Genomic DNA, 22,707 nt, shown 5'->3' with positions numbered 1-22,707 from the left:
CTCTAACCCCTTTTTTTCGTTGGGGTCGTGGAGCCACCTCTCTCTCGTCCACCAACATCAACCAGGGAACTTCGCCAAACCCAATCGTTTGGTGAGCCTGCCCTGCCTAGATTCCGAAAATCGCTTGGCTCTCTCTCTGTAATCCCCTCACAGGTGCAAAGCTGCAGCGTTCGATCAATATAACTGGTTTACGTACGTACGTACGCTCACCAAACCTGCCCGTGCCGTGCGCCAGCCCACTGCCAACCCCCCATCGCCCCATCCCCGTTCCGCACCGCATTGACACCCCCCATGACCGCGGAATCCGAACCACTCCCAACCAAAAAGACGGCAAAAACCCGCCGCAAGCACCACGCCTGCCACGAACTCGTCACTCTCTCGCGCGGAATGTGAATGGCCCCGACGAACCAGCCGAGCCGGCCAACCACCCCCACTCTCGCGTTCCGGCGGACAGCTGCGACCCCAGAGATCGCGCGGGAATCGTCGGAGGACGAAAGCCGCGCACCGGAGAAAGAAAGCCAAAGCAAAGCCAAAAGCGTTGAGCTGAGCAAAAAAAAAAAAAAAAAAAAAAAAAAAAACCGCGTCGAGTGGGCTAGTCAGGAGGGGTCAAATGGGATGGACTCGAGGAGGACGGGCGCCTCCCTGGACCACGAGGGGACCCAACCCAACACATCTCTCCGTGACACCGCGCACACACAGCACCGGCACCGCCTAGAACGGCTCAAAAGGGGGCGATAGAAAAGCGATGATGCACAGTGGTACACTGGGTTCCGGGCATAGGATCCTCTGTGTCGCTTGCAAACGCAGGCATGGCTGTAGTACATTCTTCCCCTCGTCGGGAACCAGCCAAACCGCATGTTGTGGTGTCAGCAGAACGAAAATCCGTCTTTTGATCGGACGGCTCTGGTGGTGTAAAAAGCGCATGCGTTTTTTTTTCCCGGTGCAACAGAAGATCCAGCCATTTTAACACGTCCCCTTCTGGCTCCCCCCTGACTCGTGTCGCGTTCGCTGCAAAAAAACCAATTAATCCGACGCAGTTCGCACCACATCATCCCGCAAACGCCGCGGCCAAACAAACCAGCCAGGCCACCCTTCTCCTCCTCCTCCTCCTCCCGCGCCGCGCGACCAGCTCGAACGGATGCGAGGCCACGCCACGGGGCCCGAGTAGGGAGGGAGGGAGCCCCCCCCCCCCGCCCCGGCAATGGCGGCGCACCACCCGCCGCACCACGGGCCCGTCGCCGCCGGGGACGCCAAGAAGACCCACCTCGGCGACCACCTCTTCCTCCCCAAGAAGCTCGTCGGCGGCGCCGGGCCCTCGGCCGTGAAGCTCGCGCTCGTCTCCTTCCTCGCCGTCATCCTCGTTCTCGCCGTCGACCTGTCCCTCACCGGCGCCGGCGCGCACCGCCGGCTGAGGCACCAGTACCAGCATTACCTCGGCGACGGAGGGGATGGCGCGGGCGGGGGCGGGGACGGAGATGGCGTGGCCAAGGATAACGCGCTTCCTTGGCTGTCCGTGCCGGACCCTTCCAACTTCACGGAGGAGCTCCTCGCTCGGTGGCTGACCCCCGGGGGTTCCCCGTGCCGCGACTCCCGTACGGCCAACATCTCCATCCCTGTTCTTGACGACGACGCGGCGGCGGGCGAGGTGACCGCGCTGGGCTCCGCCGAGATCCACGAGTTCACGTTCTGGGCGCTGGACGACGCCGGCCAGCGGCGCTGCCTTGGCGGGGACTTCTTCGAGATTGATCTCTCCGGGGACGAGTGGAAATCGCGGCCCCCCGTCGTGGACCACGGCGACGGCTCCTACTCCTTCCGCCTCCAGGTCCCGCCCCGCTTCGCCGAGGGGGATTTCCACCTCACTATCATCCTCCTGTTCCGCAGCTTTGAGGGTCTCAAGTTCTCCTCCCTGAGGTTCAAGTACCGCGCCGAGATGCGCCGGATTCCTCTCCTATTCCGACCAAGCAACTCGTCGCTCTCGCTCCCGGCATTGGAGACTTGCCGCGCCGCCGACTTCGCGCGCGACGTGTGGTCCGGCCGCTGGACGCGCCTAGCCAAGAACGACAACTGCGAGGAGGTGGACGACGCCGGAAGGTACCGGTGCCTGGAGCCGGAGCACCCATGCGAGGCGCCATGGTGCGCTGGCCCACTGGGCGCGCTGGAGAGCAACGGGTGGGTCTACTCGGCGCACTGCTCGTTCAAGCTCTTCACGGCCGACGCCGCGTGGCGGTGCCTGGACGGCAAGTGGCTCTTCTTCTGGGGCGACTCCAACCACGTCGACACCATCCGCAACCTCCTTACCTTCGTTCTCGGCGTCACAGACACGTCCGTCGTGACACGCCGGTTCGATGCCGTGTTCACGAACCCCAGCGGCGGGCCGGGGACTGTGAGGATCACGAGCATTTTCAATGGCCACTGGAACATGAGCATGAACTATCTCGGTCTGCATTCCCTCCGGAACAAGGGGTTCAGGCAGCTTGTCCGCTCATACTTCTTGGCCGATGACCATGTCCCGGACATTGTCATACTGAACTCCGGTCTGCACGATGGGTGCTACTGGACCAGCATCCGAGCATACGTGCAGGCTGCTGAGTACGCTGCAAAATTCTGGGCTGGAATTATGGCTGATGTAGAAGCGCGTGGGCATGCCTCGCCGAGAGTGTTCTACCGGACGACCATTGCGACTGGCGGGTATGCTCGAGACCTGGCATTCAATCCCAACAAGATGGAGGCGTTCAACAGTGTGCTCGTCGAGAAGCTGAAGCGTCATGGGGTGCTCAGTGGTGGGCTGATCGACAACTTCGATATGACCTTCCCATGGCACTACGACAATCGTTGCAATGACGGCGTTCACTATGGCCGTGCACCGGCGAAGTTGGTATGGCGGGATGGCAAGGTTGGGCACCAGTATTTCGTGGACCTCATGCTGGGCCATGTGCTCCTCAATGCCATCTGCAATGGATGAAGATTTCTGCTTCCATGCTCAGTAAGTTCATGCGGCTTAATTGTGTAAACTAGAGTAGGATCCTCAGGGAACTGAATTTGATTAGACAAAATTACTGGCATTGAATCAGTTTCAGTTCCTGATATCACGTGTACATCTGATATGGGGGTGGGGCTTAGCTGAAGCATGTATAGTGAGACGTCTGATCTTTCAGCTATGTTAGTTGGATCTTGCCCTAGTGGGCGAGGAAGACCGGGTTCGACCGGAGCTAGCTATGAGCGAAAATCAAGTTGATGTAAATACATAACAAGGCTGTTTGAGGAGGCTTAATGAATATACGAATTTAGTAGGTTATATTGTATTGTGTGTTCATAGTACTTAGTAACATTCAGTTGCATATTATTATTTCTGTGGTTGCATGTATAGAAATGGTACATGGTTGAGTGACTTAGGTGTTTCTATACATATGCTCCAATTTGATATGTGTGGGGTTGAAGCAATATCGCTGTGATGAGCAGAAAAGGGCAACCAGTAAATAGTTTAGTTGTTTTCTTTTGAAGTTATTACTAGCTTGGTCAGAAGTGAGTAATGTAACAATGTGGATGCAGTATTTATCAAGCAAAAATCAGGTGCCTGTGAATATATGACAGGAAAGTTTTCAGGATGCAGTTTAGTGCAGTCTGTGTTAGTAATCTTCATTCTTGAGGCTCACTTTCTTTGTGTGGCTTGCAAGGCGGTAGGATGCAGGTAGAGAAATGAGAAATCAACACTGTTGAGTGCCTTCAGGTGTTTCTACACCATTGGTGTTTCTTGAGTGAAGCAACAGCCAATATTTGTCGACAGAATGACCTGAATTCTTAAGAGGGGATGACCCTGATATTTTGCTGTTCGGAATTCAGACTTCAGACATCAGATTTCGTGCGATTGCTACAGTCCTGATCAGATGTTGTGTCTTCATAGCAGGATTCCCAATCTAACTGTACAACTACAAGCAGTCGCGCACTATATCCCACTCCAGTAATGATCTGGTAATCTATCAAGCAGTGTGCAGATGCAGCGAGAGAACCTGAATTGAGCCATATATTTCGTTTCATAGCTACAGTTTCAGTCAGAGTTTGCGCCTGTAAAGCAGGCGTGATTTTGCACTACATTCCCAATCTAGCTGTACCCTAATAGCGTAATGATCAAACAATCTAATCAAACAGCGCAGCTGGAGAATCTGGTGCCGATCGAGCGAGCGAGCGATGGCACACCGACTGCGAGCTAAATTTGGTCAGGACTCGAAAGGAGAAGATAGGACCAGACAGTTGCTCTGCCCTGATCCGCACCGATGAGTAGTACTATTAGCGACAGGCAACATGGGCTGACACGTGATGTGAGAGCGAGCGAGCGATGCGCACGGCCTGATTTTTGCTTGGCGACACGGTGGGTGGACCACGATACGGTCGCTGCTGAGAAAAAAATTAATCAGCCGAGTCGGTGTTGGTTGGAGCGTCGATTCGGGCAGGCGGCACGCGCTCGCATGTGCATGTGGAGCGCAGCAGCGCACACACTGCGTGTATACTGTAGTGTATAGTAGTAGTGGTACTGTTCATTTGTACGGTGGTACGGCCAGCGGTATACCGTTGGGGGATTGGATCAGTGGACTGGTCAAATGTCAATACGTGCGCACATGTTTAACTAAACGGGATTTGTATTTGTCAAATGATTCCTTACGACCTTAACTGTTGTGTGAGTTTTTTTTAATAATAGGATTATTTATTTTTGTCTTTGCTTTATAAAAAACTACAACCAACCAGATAGATGACCGCAAATTAGAAATTATTTGCTTGGTTAAAATAAGAATAGTAAAATGTGGTTTCTGTATTACTCAAACCAGTAATTAGATATCCGAAATCAACAGTTGATCCTAAGTCGAACGTATTTTTGTTTCCATCACCACTAATCACTAACGCCGAGCTAAAAAAAATAGTGACAAAGATTAGCTGTGCTGTAGATCAATCATATATCTAGATTAAGTCACCACTTTTACAATTGAATCCAAACTACGAGGACACTGCCAGGATCACCTCGGGCAACACGGGTGTCTATACCCCACTCGACACATCAGCTATCGTGTTAGTATCATGGGAACACCGGGTATTAAACCATCTTTAATGGTTAAAACCGATCAATTTACACCCCTTGCTTTAATGGGGGTGTTTTTTGTTTGCGTGATGTTAAAGGTAGCAGTTTGGTTATTTAGAAAAGGTAAAAGAAACATAGGACCTACTCCATGTCATTACCATCTTCACTTCTCTGTTGCTGTTGCGCCTCTCTTTGTACCAAAGCATTTGAGGTACCCTGGCGTCGAACTACTGCATTTACATGCTGGCTGGCCGATGGCGGTAGGCACTAGGCACGGGATCAGAGGGCTAGTGTAGTAGTGTATCAGGCAGAGGAGGAGGTTGAGTGTATCTCAAAGGCCTCTGGGCCCCCCACCCGCAGGCCGAAGCCCGAAGGCTTCCTCAGCCCAGCAGAGCAGAAGAAGAAGCGTCGTCGTTTGATCGTTTCCAGTTCTACACAAAGGGCATCAACGATGCGCCGCGCGACCGTGCCCGTGAGACGTGAGTACCTAATACACTAGTACTAGCCACCTCATATGCCGCGCGACAGCCGACTTGCCGGGACGCCGCTAGCAACAACCGCGTCCGTCCGTTCCATGCCTCGCCCTGCCGGCCGTCCCGCACACTGCCCTGCCTCCCCACGAAGACCACGATCGGATGATCGATGTCACTGCCCACTGCGAATCTGCAAGACACCAAATAAAGAGCCATATACATGTATACTTGTCATTTCATTGTTTGCCTAAGGAGAACCATTAGGCCTTCTTTGATTGGAGGGAGATTAGGCCATAACTCCCGTGGATTTCTTCCTAGCGGAATAAATTCTGGCCCACAGAAAAATCGTTGTTCGGTTAAACCCAGTCAAGATTCTAGCTTGGCCCATCATGGGATTTTTCCATTGTCTTGGCCGAGAAACTAATCCTCTCCATCGGTGGTGTGAACCGTCATCTTGTGTGATAATGTGTAAAATCCCAACCTGCTACTTTCTATAAATCCTTGCCAAAACGAACGGATGTTTTTATAGAAGGGATTATGAGAAAGTTGGGATTCAAACGACACATGGATTGCGTGACATAAAAGGGGTTTACTCAATCCCCCTCGGGATAGATTTCTCTTGAGAATTAAATCCCAACTAACCGAACAAGGTCTTAGTGTGGTTTTTAGCATGGGGCTACTAGGGACTTTAGCCGAAGCACAAGGAAGCAGAAATCCAGCGACCCATACTCTTGCAATCTAGGCTGAGCTTGCCACTCCGAAGCACAAGGAAGCAGAAATCCAGCGACCCATACTCTTGCAATCTAGGCTGAGCTTGCCACTCCGATGCACATCACTAGGGAGAATCGAAGAGGATGAAGGGAGGTGGCCTACAAGGAGATAAGGGCAGTCGTGGAGACATGAGGGAACGAAGAATGGCGCCTGCCAGGCATGGCCTAGGCCACGTTGGGTGTAAGGTAAGTTACATGGTTCGGAAAACGTATTAATAAATTAGTACATGATTAATTAATTGTTAGTTATAATAATAACTATTCTATAGATTTTTTTTGCAAAAAATACACCGTTTAACAGTTTGAAAAAGTGTGCGCGTGAAAAATAAAAAAAATGTGGGTAGGAGTAAACATATGTGAAAAACAAAAAAAATCATTTCATTGTTTAAATTGCAAATATTTTTTAGATTTTTCGAATGAAAATTTCAAATTTGAAAATTCGCTAAAATTTCGGAAAGAAAAAAAAAATCCAAAAATGCTACCTGTGGAAGAGTTGCGCCTTCCCCTACCATTGCCTATGCCGCCAAGGCCTTTTTCTACCCCTGCAGCCATCGTCGCCGCCCTCCCCCTGCCACCGCCTTCCTCTCCTACCGTAGCCACCAGCGGCGCCGTCCACCCCTCCCCCTGTAGCTGCCGGCGTCGCCACAGGCTTCGCCCCCTCTCCCTGCCACCGTTGCCTAGACCTCCTTCTGCCGCCACTGCAGCCTACCCCTCCCCCCGCCTGCAGCCACCGATGCCTTCTTCTGCCCTTCCCCTTGCCGTGCGTGCCAAGCCGCTGGCGTAGGTGCCTTTGTCCTCTCCTACTACCGCCGTTGTCTCATGTGCAAGCTGGAGAGTTGGATCTGGATGAATAGGTTTGGTTTGACCAACGTGAGAGAGAGAGAGAGCAAGGTTTAGTGCAAATTTTGCAAACTTTTTTCATTGAATTTTTTGCCCGATAGTCAGTGCTACCGGACCCCACCGATAATACCAAAATTTTCGAAATTTCAGAAATCTCAATCCAAAATTGTAAACCCTAGAGCTGAGTTTGCTAGGAGAGATAGAGGAAGAGAAGACAGAGTGAGAAAGGAAGTAGATTTGAAAGGAGGCAAAACAATCTGTTTTGGTATTTGAGGGAACATCCATATCTGCTTTTGTGGTTGAGAGAGGTAAATTACATTCAAAACGTTGAAGTCTAAACAAGCATGCAACATTTCTATTCAACCTTTTTAAGCTGTAAGCCACAATCTTGCATTGTTCATCTAAAAACTAGGCTTGAGTAGCTTGTTAACACATGTAGATTAGTGTTAGAACTCCACCCTTGAAATTAAACTTTAGAAGTCACAACTTCATAAACTGTTACCTTTAAAGTCTTAACATAAAGAAAAGGCACCTACAAATTTTAGAAACGATGACCACCGTTACCTTTAAAGTCTTAACGTAAAGAAAAGGCACCTACAAATTTTAGAAACGATAACCCAATATGCACTTCTGACAGGACATAACCCCATCACACTAATCGATTAAACTAAAAATTCATAAAAAATATAGTGTATGTGGTGGTGGATGGGGTGGGGTGTCGGTGCGTGTGTGTGCCATCTATTTTTAGTTGGTGGGTAGGGTGAGTGTGTGCGCCCCATATTCACGAGTGAATGTATTATGTATGTACATGCACGAGTGGGGTGGGGGTGGGTTGTGTGACTTTGTGTGTGCATGCCCCATTTACTATTAGTACATGAATTATATTTTAGAATTATTTAATTTATACGTTCATCCAAGCATACATTTGTTATATAGTTTTTTCCATGATGTGTTATTATTGCCCATATGGTGTGAAAAGAATAAATACCAAATTAAAAATGTTAATATAGTTTAGTAATATATTTGAGATGATTTGGACTCATTAAATTTCTTATATAATTCACTGCTATAGAGGTTAAGTCCAACAACTTGTGCGACTTTTGCCTATATGGTGTGGTGTGTCGGTGCGCGCGTGTGCCGTCTATTTTTGGTTGATGGGTGGGGCGAGTGAATGAGTGTATATACACGAGTGGAGTGGGGGTGGGGTGTGTGAGTTCGCGTGTGCACGTCCCATTTACTATTGTTATGTGAATTATATTTCAGAATTATTTAATTTATACATTCATCCAAGCGTGCGTTTGCTATATAGTTTTTTTCCACGATGTGTTATTATTGCCCATATGGTGTGAAAAGAATAAATACTGAATTAAAACTTTTAATATATCTCAAATCAAAGTTTAATAATCTATTTGAGATGCTTTGGACTCATTACATTTCTTATATGATTCACTGCTGTAGAGGTTAAGTTCGACTTGTGCTACTTTATTTCATTGGACTGCTCCAATTAATTGTTGTAGCCTTGTAGAGCCATCGATCTGGACGTACGTCGGTCATGATGATGTCAAAATAATCCTCTGGATTTTGGTCAAGCTCTTGCAGTGCTTGCCATGGCAGATCCGACATAGAGAGAGATACTAAATTAACAACAAGATTTCCTTAAAAAAGATTAGAACAAAAGATGATAAAAAGGAGAATTCCATTATGGCTCCTATTGAATTGCAAACACGTACACATACAAAAAGGAAAATACAACAAATTGATATGTTACTATGCACTTATGTATACGCAAATCCTACAGAAAATTTAATACACACACACAAATAGAAAGTTATTGTGTTTGGATGGTTTATTGGAAAACAACAATAGGAATTTTATGGATTAGACTGAAGAGAGAGAGAAGATGTAGGGGAAATAATTAATAGAACAAATGTAGAAAAGAAGAATCTCAGTACAAGAGTTTCTTCGGGACACATGATTTTAAAAAGGCAAAAAAAAAAAAAAACTAAAACCACAAGATTTGATTATGTGTGGGAAAAACCTGCAGCAATCCATAGTTAGCATAGGTTTTTGAAAAACATATATTGTTTGAATGCCTGCTATAATAAGAAAATAAACATAGAACTTTGACATATATTAATTAAAGAGAGAGAAGGCGTAGGAAAAATATCTATAGGATATTTGGAATTAATCATATTCATATAAATGTCGTGACAGAAATTTATTTAATTTGTCAATGATTGTAATCCCCCAAATACAAATTTTATTTAAACCAAATTAAGTAGCCCTAAAATCCTACAAGCGATGCCCAGATTCGCTCCTATGGAATATTCAGTAGAAAAAAAATGAAACCCAAATAGTAAAAAAATGGAAAATGGGTACACAAGATATATTATGTCCAGTTTTCCGTCATTGCTGGCCTGAGACGACGATCAGCAGTGCTCTGGGACAGCCAGAATTGAGCAAGAGAATGCTCTCTCTCGCTCTCTCACTACATATAGATGAGATTGGCTTCCCCTGGTCCAAAATTAATTAACCTCCTATAAGTGCATCTAGAGAGGCTAAAATGCCTCGAATAAACAATCTATTCTATGAGAAATTACAAAGTGACTAAAGGTATCCGAGCAACAAATATTCTAAAAATGTCTCGATCTGAAGGGTCTCTTAGGTAAAAGTGTTTTAGACATTTCGAATATGTTTCTTCAGAAATATTTTTACACCGGAAGTTCTAGAAAAGTGTCTGCACTATAACACCTGCGTCCAAAATCAACATTAGTCAACTCTACATGTTGAGCTGACCCACGTTCACATAGTATCCTGCTTACATTTTCGTCCTTGCTTCGTGTAAAAGGGTTAACCCGGAGATTTTATAGTTGGAGCATCAAGACTTATAATCAGACCCTCACCGACCTAAACTTATAAGATGATACAAAACCACCACTACACCTCCTCTTCTAGGTCACAGGGACCAAACACATACTACTACTAGACTTCAAACAAGCTAGGGTGTCACATTCACCCCTCTTAAGGACTGACGCGCCCTGGCAGCACACCGTTTACACGGCAGAGGCCCAGAAGGGTTGACGCATCGACAGCTCACCATTTACATGGCAGAGGCCCAGAACCCCTTCGGTGCAGACTATGGCCAAAGCACATGCATCATATAGCGACCTCCACTTCTGGGCCATATGGGCCAAACACATAGTACTACTAGGCTCCAAAAACGAGTCGGGGTATCACATTCAGCGCCCCTTAAGGGTTGATGCCCCAGCAGCTCACCGTTTACACAATAGAGGCCCAGAACTCCCTCTGGTGTAGACCATGGCCCAAAGCACATGCATCATACATCGAAGGTTTATGCTCTGATACCAACTGTAACACCCTGCGTCCAAAATCCACATTAGTCCGTTTTACACGTTGAACAGATCCACATTCGCATAGTATCCCGTTTACACTTTCGTGCTCGTTTCGTGTAAAAGAGTTAACCCTGAGATACAATGGTTGGAGCACCAAGGCTTATAAACAGGCCTTCACCAAGCTAAACTTCTGAGGTGTTACAAAACCACTACTGCACCTCCACTTCTGAGCCACATGGGCCAAAACATATATTACTACTAGGCTTCAAACGAGCTGGGGGTGTCACATGCACACGCTTGCCTAAGCATACACCTGAACTAGTTCATGCAAGATATCATGGTCGATGTGTGCTGCAGCCCCAGCTAGACGGACAGCAGCCACATGAAGGTGAGATTAGCCTTACTCTCTCCATAGTTCAGTCCTATATGTATACACATGCACGATGGGTCGGTATAATGGATGAACACTGGCACATCCCCTAACTCACGCGAACGGTTTTGCATACCTAGAAAGTACTATATATGTTCATTCTGCTACACATCTATCCATCCATAATATGACATGTCACTTTAAAGTGATCCCCTTACTATAGTTTTTTCGCTTTCTATTTATCTTCACTCACCTGCTAGTAAATAAGGTGGAACACAACAAAAGTATCGGTTGAAAATCTCACAATGCATAACAAAGTAATAAGATGAGTCCATAGCAATATACAAATAAGATAACAAAGCTGTAGTTCTATTGACAGGTATTTGTTATTCGCTGGCTTCACAATACATTAATTACCTGGTTTCGAGTATATTGTGGATGATCTAAAAGGGTTTTATAGCATCATTAGGCCACCATCAGGGTATTCACAAGCAGTCTGATTGATGTTTGAAGAAGGGGTATATATATATGTGTGTGTGCTGGGCATGTAGTTCTATACGTGAAAGTTTCAAATAATCTCGTCAGTTTTTCAATTTTCTTCGAAGGAATAGCACCGAAAGTTAGCTTGTTTGAAAACACCGTTTGAACGAATACTCGTCTGCTAATTTTAGTTTCATGCAAATTTGGTCAACTGATTGATATTGTCCCTTACTCATATCTGTCTGCCGCCTTGCAGCCTCTCGTCATACGTGTTCGGTGACAGCACGATCGATTGATCATGCATTGCACTTGTCCGTTGCGACGCGTGCACCATGACCCTGCAGCAACTGACGCATCACGTACGACCAAATAAAAGCATCGTCACAAAATCCCCTACACGTATATACCATGTTTGAAGAAAGAAACCGGTGGGCTGTTTAGTACTTTCACCGTTTCAGATTATAAGACGTTCTGATTTTATAAATTTATCTATATATCTATGTTTTTTTATATATGTCTAGATTTATTTACACGTAAATAAATCGTAGGCAATGGTAGAAAGTTTTATAATATAAAACGGAGTGAATACGTATGTATACTTTTATCTACCCAACAAAAATTAAAACCTTACATTGAATCATGATATAAAATAAATGTAGTGGTAAGTAAAAAAGGTTATAATGGCACTGCTTATTAATACAAATGTAATAAATCAAAGCCTTACATTGAATCATTGATGTAAGATAAATGTAGTGGTAAATAATAAAGACTATAACGACAGTGCTTATATATGTTAATGCAAATGTAATATATTGGTGGGTTGATAGGTAAGGAGAGTATTACCATGATTAATTTTCCTTATTTGTGAACCAATGGTAGGTAGGAGTGTGTAAAAAAAATGATGCAGGCATGCTGAATTAGCTTTCTGGATTTGTTTTTAGGTGGAGAAGGGAGATGGGACAGAAGAAAAGCGATTTCAAACCAACTATAACATAGACTTATACTCCAACAAGATATGTATAATATAACATAGACTTATACTCCAACAAGATATGTATAAGAGAAATGTGAGCATATATATATATATATATATATATATATATATATATATATATATAACTATTTATTGTATGAATTACTATTAAATTAACGGTAGCGGTAGAGGATAAGTCATTTTTTATACCTAGCAGTTGGCTATTGTATCAGCTCTAAGTTGGCCGGAATTATTATTTTGAAACAAAATTTAAAGTCTAGAAATTTCTTTATTTTGAGGCTAATGGGTACTACATACGACACTGCTGTATTTTTCAAAAAAAAAAAAACAAAACATTGGTACCCAGAGAAAGTTACATCATTTTTCCATATATTCCTAAATAAGTGATATTATTCTATCTAGCCGAGCCATTCATTTCTTTCTATGAAAGAAGGATAAGGGGACAAGAAAAAAAACAAATAAAGAAACAAACATATTCAATAAGCAAAAGAAAAGAGAGAGGAAAGCAAAAGGAGAGAGAGGGATTCGAACCTCGATAGTTCCTAGAACTATACCGGTTTTCAAGACCGGAGCTATCAACCACTCAGCCATCTCTCCACAGCCCAATCCTTATTTTATTCCTACAAATAGAACATAGCCATATGAAATGACCCACTAACCTCTAGAAATATCTCAAATACAAAACCCCTTTCGATATATCTCTGTATACTGTATACATGGATACAGGATCCGCTATATCTGCTTGTGAAATAAAGCATAAAACCCTCTCTCAACCCCATATCCAAAAAAGTGGTGAGTAATAAGTTTTAAAGAGAAGAATCAATGGATTCATGATTAAACCCCTCCTACTTCTTGTATTTTAAGTTCATCTATTGAGAAATGTAAGCGGTCTAGAATCTAAATCTTATATTAAAATATAAATATTTAAAATTATTTATAGTATTACTTGTCACATCAATCATCCCTATTCAAAATTATTTTAATTTTATACCCACTTATCCTTAAGCCCACCAACTTCTCGTTTATTAAAAGGCATCATAGTTTTTCTTCTAAAATTTAATATATGCTAAACAACCCAAAAAATGTTTTTTACATAATATTATAAATATTTTTGAAATACGAAATGCCTAATCATCCGTATGTATAACTTTCATCTATCATAATATAATCATCATCTAATGCATTTTTTGGTTGAAGCGAGACGATCGTAGTCAGTCCTAACAGTGGACTATACGAGAACGGAGGGACTATAAATTTACTACAACATTCAAACTGTTAGAGGAGTAACTCATTAAAATTCATTCGTTCAAGCGTCTAATAAATGAGAGCAATTTTACCATTTTTGAGGAGATAACAAGAGGTACCACTGTTTTCTATGTAAAATTTAATACCTTTTGATATCTTCGATATTGGAATGTACCAAATTTTATATAGAAAATAGTGATATCTCATGTACCTACTGAAGGACGAGAAAAATGCTCAATAAATTAGCCCTGTGTAACTGTATCGTCCTCTTCTAGTTACTGCGCTAATTATTGTTTGTCTTCTTGTAATATAGTGTCACTAGGCCATCGCTTTCTCACTTTAAAAGCTGTCACTTTCAGGGCCGAGTGACAAGCGATCGAGGCAGAGAACATTCGGTCAACCAGTTGTGTTCCCAAGGACTCGCGGTGGTCGGTCGCTCGTTCACTCGTCCGGTGATCTGAGGTCGGCAATGGCGGCGGAGAGCGTCGTCGTCGCCGCCGTGGTGCCTCCCGGCTGCAAGCTCCCAGCGGCTGGTTTCCTTGGGAGGCTGCACGTGCTCGTCGTCGACGACGCCGCCGTCCACCTCGAGGAGCTGAAGCTCACGCTGCTGCTCTCCGGTTACGCTGGTCTGATCATAAACATCGTGGATCTCCTTTTCTTTTTACATTTCGGATTCTTTTCTGTTTTTCTATTGCCTGTTCCATAGGCCGTCGATCGAATCTGCAAATGAAACTTGTATGATTTGGGAGGGCTTACAACCATGGAGAAATACAATTGATCTGTCACACCTTTTAGAACAAAGTAACATGGCTTTCCTACGCTTCAATTCATCGAGAGGAAAATTTTCGCCTTTGTCAATCTCTTTTCTCTATCTAAGTTAGTCCTATTATTATGTTGCTACGAACCATGCATGCAATCAAAAATTAACTTTCAATCTCCTGGGTTCTGAATGTCTATATATCTAGGTTTTAGTTTGCCCACACATAATATTCCAACACTGTCTGTTCTTTTCAAAAATCATGTGTTCTGAGGGAACACTTATACTGCTATTCTTGTTTTTTTCCCCTTTTGTTGTATTAATTTTCGCTTGCATATTTCCCCCCTTCTGCCTTCTGTTTCAACTTGATTCATAAAATTTACACGGTTATATATATATTCCTATAAACAATTCAAAAACAGTGTATTTTAAATATATTTTGCATTTTGAATTTCTGTAAGATTTGCCTGTACAGATAATAATCAAATATGTTGTTTTCCTAATCTTTTGTGCTCCGAATTATAATCATCCGTACTACAGGAGCCCTTAACTGCAGTTCTCCTTAACTTTTTTTCCGTTTTCTTTCTGTGTGTGTGTACGTGTTGCCACATCTGTAGTGACGGGCAAGACGACGGCTGGGGAGGCGCTGCAGGAGCTTGAACGGAATCCAGAGGATTACTTTGATATCATCATGACCGACGTCCACATGCATGGAACGGACGGGTTCGACCTCCTCCACGGTGTCAATGGCCGCCTGCCCGTCATCAGTTAAGTCTGACAGCACGCATGCACTGTCACACGGCTCCTTGATGATCGAACGATCGATAGATTATCGAATTCGTGATGTTACTTTTCTTCGATGTTTTCTTCTGGCTGATTTTTCGCATGTGTCATGTGTGTGTATGTATGTCTCGCAGTGTTCTCCGAGGAAGAAGAGGTGGTGACGATGGTTAGGGCGGTGATGGACGGCGCAGTTGACTACATGGTCAAGCCGATGACGTCGGAGGCGATTCGGAGCATCTGGACGCACGTCCTGCGCCGGAGGCTCAGCTCCCTCGCCCCTCAGGCCTCATCGCTCTCGAGCGAACGACTGGCGGCGGCGGCGGCGCCATTGGCAGGGAGCAGGCGGGGTGATAGTCATCAAAAGGAGGCAATGGCTTCGCCGCCGCCGCCGGCAGAGAATGGGCGCCGGGACGTTCATGAGGCGGTGCAGGCGGCGTTCGCGCCGCAGCCTCCGGTTTCGGCGCCAGACTGTGACGTTCAGGAGGCGGAGCAGCTGGTACAATCTGGCGTTCGAGATGCGGCGTTGCCGCAGCCTCTGGCACCAGCGTCGGGTGAAGTTCAAGACGCGTCGGCGGCGGCGGCCACGACGACGACGACGGCAGGGAGCAGCCGCGGCGCCGATGGCCAAGAAGAGGCAGCGATGGCCGCAGCGACGAAGAGGGGCGCGCCGGAAGTGTCCGACAAGGGCTCGAACAGCTTGGAGCAGACGGCCGGGAAGAAGGCCAGGGTCAGGTTCGTATGGACGACGGAGTCGCACTCAGCGTTTGTCAGAGCGTTCTACCAGCTGAAAGAATACGAAGGTTAGAATGAGATCCCTTGAAAAGTTATATCAAATAACATGATCAATGCATTCATATTTGTTGTCTTGCAACTTTAATTCTTCGTACTCATTTGCATCAATCTGAATATTTAATTTATATAGTAAAAAAATAATGTTTAGTTTAATCGGTAGTCAATTATCACTTGTACTGTACATTTATAGCAGTTATATACACTTCGTCGTTTCATGAATTAAAAAAAAGTTAAAAAAATAATATTCGTTTTTGCTGATAGTGATAGATCATTTTGTGCTGATAGTGATAGATCATTTTGATTACGCAGTGTTTTAATTTTTTGATCACCAAGCCTTTATATCGTAGTAGTATGCAGTCCAAACATGAAATCAACCATGCATTTACATCGAATAGCAGGACTGGTCCAGTTAAAGATAGAGTAGCATTTTGGGGGAATTTCTTCAGTGGATGATAAACTAAGAAATAGCAAATGCAATATTTATTTGCATAGTTTTTGTATAAAATTAAACAAAATCAAGCTTATGACTTGGAGAATCATTTATAACTTCTTTACTTAGTAATATATGCATTTCTGAAATAAACGCCTTATACCTAGCATGTATATTTATCATTAACTTTTTAAGTGATGGCCAATACAATTTCTCCAACTCTATAATGCAAACTGCATGTTGCTTGATACGATAGTAGTTAGCAAGCATGTCAAACAGCTCATCTATCCCATAATCTATCTATAAAATAGAGGATCAATGGTAAAACAATGTGGTCTAGCAGTTTATCTAGTAAATTCTCTATTTTTAGCCATCATCCATAGAGAGAGATCAAATTCCAAACTTAAAGTTTCTCTATATCTTTACTCTAAATGGGAATGATTTGAGTGGATAAGCTTTTGGGCATGCTCTTAGAATGCATACAGTGACAATAAATAAGGACATATATAACTAATTAACTACATATCGGCACATATACCACGTCACAGCACACCTAATATCAACCTGGTGGAATAATTTTAGAAGCATCTCCTGAGGTAGAATTGCCAGTAATGCTTTATATTGTAATTCTAAACGCCACTAGGGAAAACTTATTTATGATTTGTGATATTTTACGATGTTCCTCTTCACAACCTTGAAGGCTTGTATTTATTGGGAATTTTTTAAGGCAAATTACTTCATAACTTTCCTCGTCTATATCTGACAAATTTCTATTCATCTTGTAAATATGTATGTAGCAAGAGCGTACTGGTTAAATCTATAAGTACACATGATCATGGACTCCGATCTTTAGATATTTTCTGTTAGAAAAATAGACAATCATAACCAAGACACTGATTTAATGTGAAAACCCTTGCGAAAAAAAACTATGGACGCCAACCGACAATAACTACTATGAGGAGATAATTACAATGCAGGAGAGTACAATAGGCCGTCGCACTCTTCCCGTTTAGCTAGCAAGAGATATATAAAAGGAAAATCTAATAGTTCTAATAGGAAAAGACTACAAGCTAGTTTTATTAGGAAACTCTATGACTCCTAATAAAGGAAAAAGACTAGGAGTCATATTAGGAAACTAATAATATAATCCAAATATATTATAGGGATCATATCTCTAAGATTTTCTGCATCTGACATATACGGACTTCCTTATGCAGGCCCAAAGAGGATACAGGAATTGATGGAGCTTGAAGGTATATTTGTAACAAAAGCACAAGTCTCAAGCCATCTGCAGGTCCGTGTGATTTCTGACTAATATAAGCCAATATTTCCTGGCACCTTTCAAACATGACATATGTATATTATGTGTGTTAACATTCTTTCATTTATTTCATATCAATAAATCATTATTTTGGGCGGAATTCGAAACAAAAACGTATTCAGTTTTGTCTATATATTGATTTTGCCATACCGTACTAATTTGCAATCTTCACATGTTTGATGTTCCAGAAATTCAAAGGTTGGTTAGAGAACAAGAATAATAACCTACCGGAAGCAAGCCGCTCAATGCACAGCCTACTGATGAGTAACTACACTGGTCGCCAGGATAGAAATATTAGCTCTTGGAAGAGAAGCTCAGTCACAACAGAAGGACCTTTTGCTGGGATGTTTTACGGTCTGCCTGTTCATCCCATGGCCACATCAAATAGTCGTCTCACTACTACCCAAACCAACTTTGTGGGAGTGGCACCCAAAGAAATGGACAATTTCATATCTCAGGGAATTGCAATTGGTTATGGATCTGCTGTTAGACAGGCAAGCCTTTGTAGTGAGGCTAACCCAGCTGGTCAAAACGTTCATGCAAATGGTAGCAGCCAAGGTAGAGGAAGTGCACTGGGTAATGATATTTCAGCTTCTTATGGTGTAGCTGTTACAAATGTGGACCTCCTCCAGGTTATTACTGCATCACTGCCATCAACCATGAGACAGCCAGTGCAACCAAGTCAAAGCTTCTCCACCATTAATGGATTGGCAGCTAACCTCGGTGTTGTGATCAGTGATCAAAACCCTGGGACTTGTAGTGCAGCAAACTCAAGCGCTATCAATAATCAAAGTCCTGCGACCCAAGAAATGTCTCGTCCACACACATCTGAACTTGGGCATGGCAGCAATGTGATGTTGGATTGGGCGGAACTAGCTGGTCTGGATGATCAGCTGGATAATGATGTGCTGATGATGAACAGCCTTTTTGATGGAGAACATCTCCAGCAGGGTGTAGATACTGCAATGGATGGGACCCAATAAATGCTTGCTACCGATACTACTGGTGAATTCTGCTTAGTGCCACCTCAAGGCCTTAATAGTGGAGCAATTTTATCATCCTTGAGTAGGTAACCAGAGGTACCACCGTTTTCTATGTAAAATTTGATATCTCTTCTTACCTTAGATACTAGAAGGTATCAAATTTTACATAGAAAAGAGTGGTACCTCGTAGTACCTACTCAAGCATGAGAAAAAAAACTCTTAATAGTGAGTTTCCTAGCCATGAGGGCACTAATGGAATGAGCGGTCCATCAGGTTGAGACTTAAAGGCGACGAACTCTGACGTACTAGATTGTCAATCTGGTGTCGTAATGTCTTCCAAGATACTAAAGTGAGACTGTATCGCGGTCAACAAAATATGGGAGAAACATAATGTGTAAAGCCAACTAATACAATAGGTTGCCATTGTGCCGCCTGCATCTCACTAATTAAAGAATTAATTATGTATGCACAAATTGATGCAATAACACTTTTCTTTTCAATTCATTCATTCATGCATAAACCGTTTGTGTGTGACTGTGTCATCGTCTTCTCTGCTCTTATCTACGCCATATAGGACTTTGATTATCGCCTAAAGTTATTTTATTTTCTTTTTTGAACTTTTTATGTCGACCGTATCTGAACTTTTTATTTTATTTTTTTGAACTTTCTTATGTTTAGTTTTAAAACTAAACATTCCCTAAAGTTATTTTCAAATTTTGGCCATGCCACCCAATTGCTCATGGCGTACCAGTATTATTTGGACATACGTGGCGTTGCAAAAAGTTTGGATTTAAACGTAAGTTTAGGAAAGGTTTAGCTTTAAAATTAAAGAGTAAAAATGTTTTAAAAAAATAATAGAACTTCCTGAATCTGGATTTGATCACTTGCAACATTATTAAATGATTCTTCTAGGATTTTGGGGAATTACAATAATTAAGAGAAAAAAATGTCTATCACATAATTTAGAACAAAGGAACATGATCACAATATATTTCTTCCATCCCAAAATATATAACTTTTTCTTTCAGGGAGTAGATTTCTTTCCTACACCTCATCCACAGGAAATATATGTTACGTCTTTGTCCATACATTCTCTCTTTAATCTATCCAAGTCCACTTATTATTCTGTCATGAATCATTCTGTAGCTAGGTTTTAACCACACACATATATAACATTTTTCTCTTTCAGATTGATCCACTAGAATGTGTATGTTATGTGCCTACAAACAATTAAAGAATAATTTCTTTTTTTTATTTTATGTAAGAGTTGCCTACACATAACATTTTATTATGTTGTTTTTTTCATGTGTTTACAAAACTTTTGGTACCATAGGAGCCCTTAATTGCAATTCTTATTAATTGCCCCCTTTTTTTCTTATTTGCTTCAAGAGAGTCTTAGGGCATGTTTAGGGGAGCTTTTAGATTTTGAGAAGCAATTGTTTGGTAGCCAACTTCTGAGAATCTGGAAAAGCTCTGAAACCTAGCTTCGAGCTTCTTAGTTTATTTTGCAGAATATGTAACTATAGATTTTCAGAAGTTGTGTACCGTTTGGGGCAGCTTCTGGCAGAAACAGCTTTTGCGTGATGTGTAAGAGGACACCTCAACCAAAATCCAAAAGATTACTTCGACATCGTCATGACTGAAGTCCACATGCCTTAATGTATGACTTCAACACTACTACACAACCCCTATGAGTGCCAGTCATGTGGGAACCCTAATAGGTGCCAGTACTCCAAACTACACCTAGCAAGAGGCACCAATAACTCAGGAAATAGGCATCCGTTACACAATCGACACCTATAAGGAGTATAAGTGCTTAAAGTGGAACCGAGACCTTTTACCCCACAAAGGTGCATGATTTTTTGTTCTATCGATCGTTGAAGTCCATTTATAACCAACAACTATAACACTTGTAGGTTTTGGTTATTAACAGTTAACTGACACCTACTACCCCACATAGGTGCCAATTTTTTCTTCAATCATTTGGTGAAGTCCATTTATTACCGGCACATATAAGGGTTACATGTGTCGGTTAAAAAAGGAAAAGAAAATTATTACCATTTTCTAGTCAGCAATAATGCCACATCAGCACCACATAGGTTCATGGGCTATGGTGATTTAGGACTAGAATAACGCATTTTGTCAAGTTATTCGACATAAATGTGTATTTTGAGAGTTTGAAAACCTACATGACACACCACTACTAGTTTAAGGACCAGTCTCTAAAATATGTTCTTGCTTATTTTGCACGGTCGATGATGCGATGTGTAAGGGTGCGTTTGGTTGGTGATAAGGTAGGATGAAATATGGTCATTTATATTTTTAAGGATACAGTGATCTAGTTTTATGTTTGGTTGGATGGATGAGATGATCCAATTTTTTGTTTGGTTGCATGGATGAGGATGGATGAGATAGGCATATTGAATTACTAATAAATAATAATATAAACTAATCATCATAGATCTTTTCGTAATTAGTATAAATTAACAATAAAATATATCTACCATCATTAATTAACACTAACTTAAACTTAGTAATTACTAATTAATGACAAAACAAGCTACTTATCACTAAATAATCACTAATGATCACTGTTAGTGAGGGTGGACGAACTCATCCAGACAATTTGGCCGGATACACCCATCCAACATTTTCATAGAATATTCCCTTTCTGAGTCACCCTATCCAATTTCACCTGTGAACCAAAAGCATCAAAAACCTAGACGGTCATCTCTCATCCAGGCATATCCATCCAACCAAGCACACCCTAAATGTATCGCAATGTTCACTTGGGGCGTAGAAGTGAGGTGACAATGATGAGAGGGGTTTTATGTCGGCTTATTCATGACATGGGCACATCGAACGAGTGTCCCACTATTACCCAAATTAAGCAACTATGTGGGGGTGGGACCTAAAGAAATTGAGAGTTTCATTTCCAGCCATCAGAGACATCAGAGATCAGCTATTGGACAAATAAGCCTTCATAGTGAGGTTACATCGATCGGCTTGTCATAATGTTTATGCAATTGGAAGAAGCCAAGCTAGAGGAATTGCGATAAGTAACTGTAGTTCAGCTTCTCATGGTGTACAGATGTTACAAATGAAAACCTACTGCAGGTTATTAGTGCATCATTGCCATCAAACATGAGACAACCAGTGCATTGCGATAGTTATTTAATAGTATAAATCATGAAATTAGCCACTACAAAGTTAAAATATACTTTTAAAAGTAGGATGATGAACTTTAAAAAACTTAATATAAAACATATTATTAATTAATAGTTCAGAAAACATACATACAAAAGCCGAGAAAAACTGTGCGATAAATGTGGTAAAACAACACAGCCTAAGTGTCGTAGCGTCTCCCCGAATGGCTTGGCAGGTAACCGGCCTCAGTTCTGTCAGTGATCAAAACCTTGGGGCTAGTGCAGCAAACTCAAGAGCTATCAATAATCAAAATCTGTGACCTAAGAAATGTCTGTTCCACACACATATGCACATGGGTAGGTATTGCGGCAATGTGATGTTGGATTGGCCAGAACTAGGTGGTCTGGATTATCATCTGGATATTGACATGCTGATGAACAGCCTCTTTGATGGAGAACATCTCCAACAGGGTGTCGATACTGCAATGGATGGGACCCAAGAAATGCTTGCTTCTGATACTACCGGTGAATTCTGCTCAGCACCACCTCAAGGTCTTAATAGTGAGTTCTCCGGCCACAAGGGCACCAATGGAATGAGCGGCACATCAGGTTGAGACTGACACGAAGGCACGTGTTGAATGTTCAAGCACTTCGAGGAGATGAATTCGACATAGTGGATTATCTTTTGAAACCAATAAAGCTGGGATGGCTAGAAGGAGCTAGTCATCCAATGGAATTAAAAAAGGAGGAGCTAGGGATGGCAATTCGGGCACGGGTACCCGCTAGGTACCCAATCCGACGGGGACGGGTACGAGTACGGGTACAATTTTTATCCGTAGGTAGTACCCGTACCCAACCCGAATCGACACGGGTACGGGTATTTTTCTCCACCCACGGATAAC

The 22,707-nt window shown here is 42.9% G+C and overlaps 2 protein-coding genes across 2 annotated transcripts; both read left to right on the top strand.

The window, feature by feature from the left end:
* The first annotated feature begins 1,037 nt into the window (after positions 1-1,037).
* LOC102707496 lies at positions 1,038-3,390 on the top strand. Its single transcript, XM_015837103.2, has one exon. It carries the CDS (start codon positions 1,202-1,204, stop codon positions 2,960-2,962), a length of 1,761 nt encoding a protein of 586 aa, XP_015692589.2. The 5' UTR covers positions 1,038-1,201; the 3' UTR covers positions 2,963-3,390.
* A 10,672-nt stretch (positions 3,391-14,062) lies between these two features.
* On the top strand, positions 14,063-22,419 carry LOC107304192 (two-component response regulator ORR27-like). The gene is made up of 6 exons (XM_015837102.1): positions 14,063-14,219; positions 14,968-15,117; positions 15,268-15,933; positions 17,573-17,649; positions 17,865-18,582; positions 22,235-22,419. Exons 1-6 carry the CDS (start codon positions 14,063-14,065, stop codon positions 22,417-22,419), a joined length of 1,953 nt encoding a protein of 650 aa, XP_015692588.1.
* The last annotated feature ends 288 nt before the right edge of the window (positions 22,420-22,707 follow it).

Source organism: Oryza brachyantha, chromosome 5 (assembly GCF_000231095.2).
Source record: "Oryza brachyantha chromosome 5, ObraRS2, whole genome shotgun sequence".
In the NCBI taxonomy this organism is placed as follows: domain Eukaryota; kingdom Viridiplantae; phylum Streptophyta; class Magnoliopsida; order Poales; family Poaceae; genus Oryza; species Oryza brachyantha.
Note: the sequence above shows the minus strand (reverse complement) of the source record. Positions and strands in the feature narration are given on the sequence as shown.

Excerpts from the sequence above, each read along its gene's own strand:
- LOC107304192 (XM_015837102.1), top strand. The coding sequence starts at position 14,063 with ATGGCGGCGGAGAGCGTCGTCGTCGCCGCCGTGGTGCCTCCCGGCTGC. Across the intron at positions 14,220-14,967 it reads GCTGCTCTCCGGTTACGCTG|TGACGGGCAAGACGACGGCT; the intron begins GTCTGATCATAA and ends CCACATCTGTAG. Across the intron at positions 18,583-22,234 it reads TGATCAGCTGGATAATGATG|TGCTGATGAACAGCCTCTTT; the intron begins TGCTGATGATGA and ends TGGATATTGACA.
- LOC102707496 (XM_015837103.2), top strand. The coding sequence starts at position 1,202 with ATGGCGGCGCACCACCCGCCGCACCACGGGCCCGTCGCCGCCGGGGAC.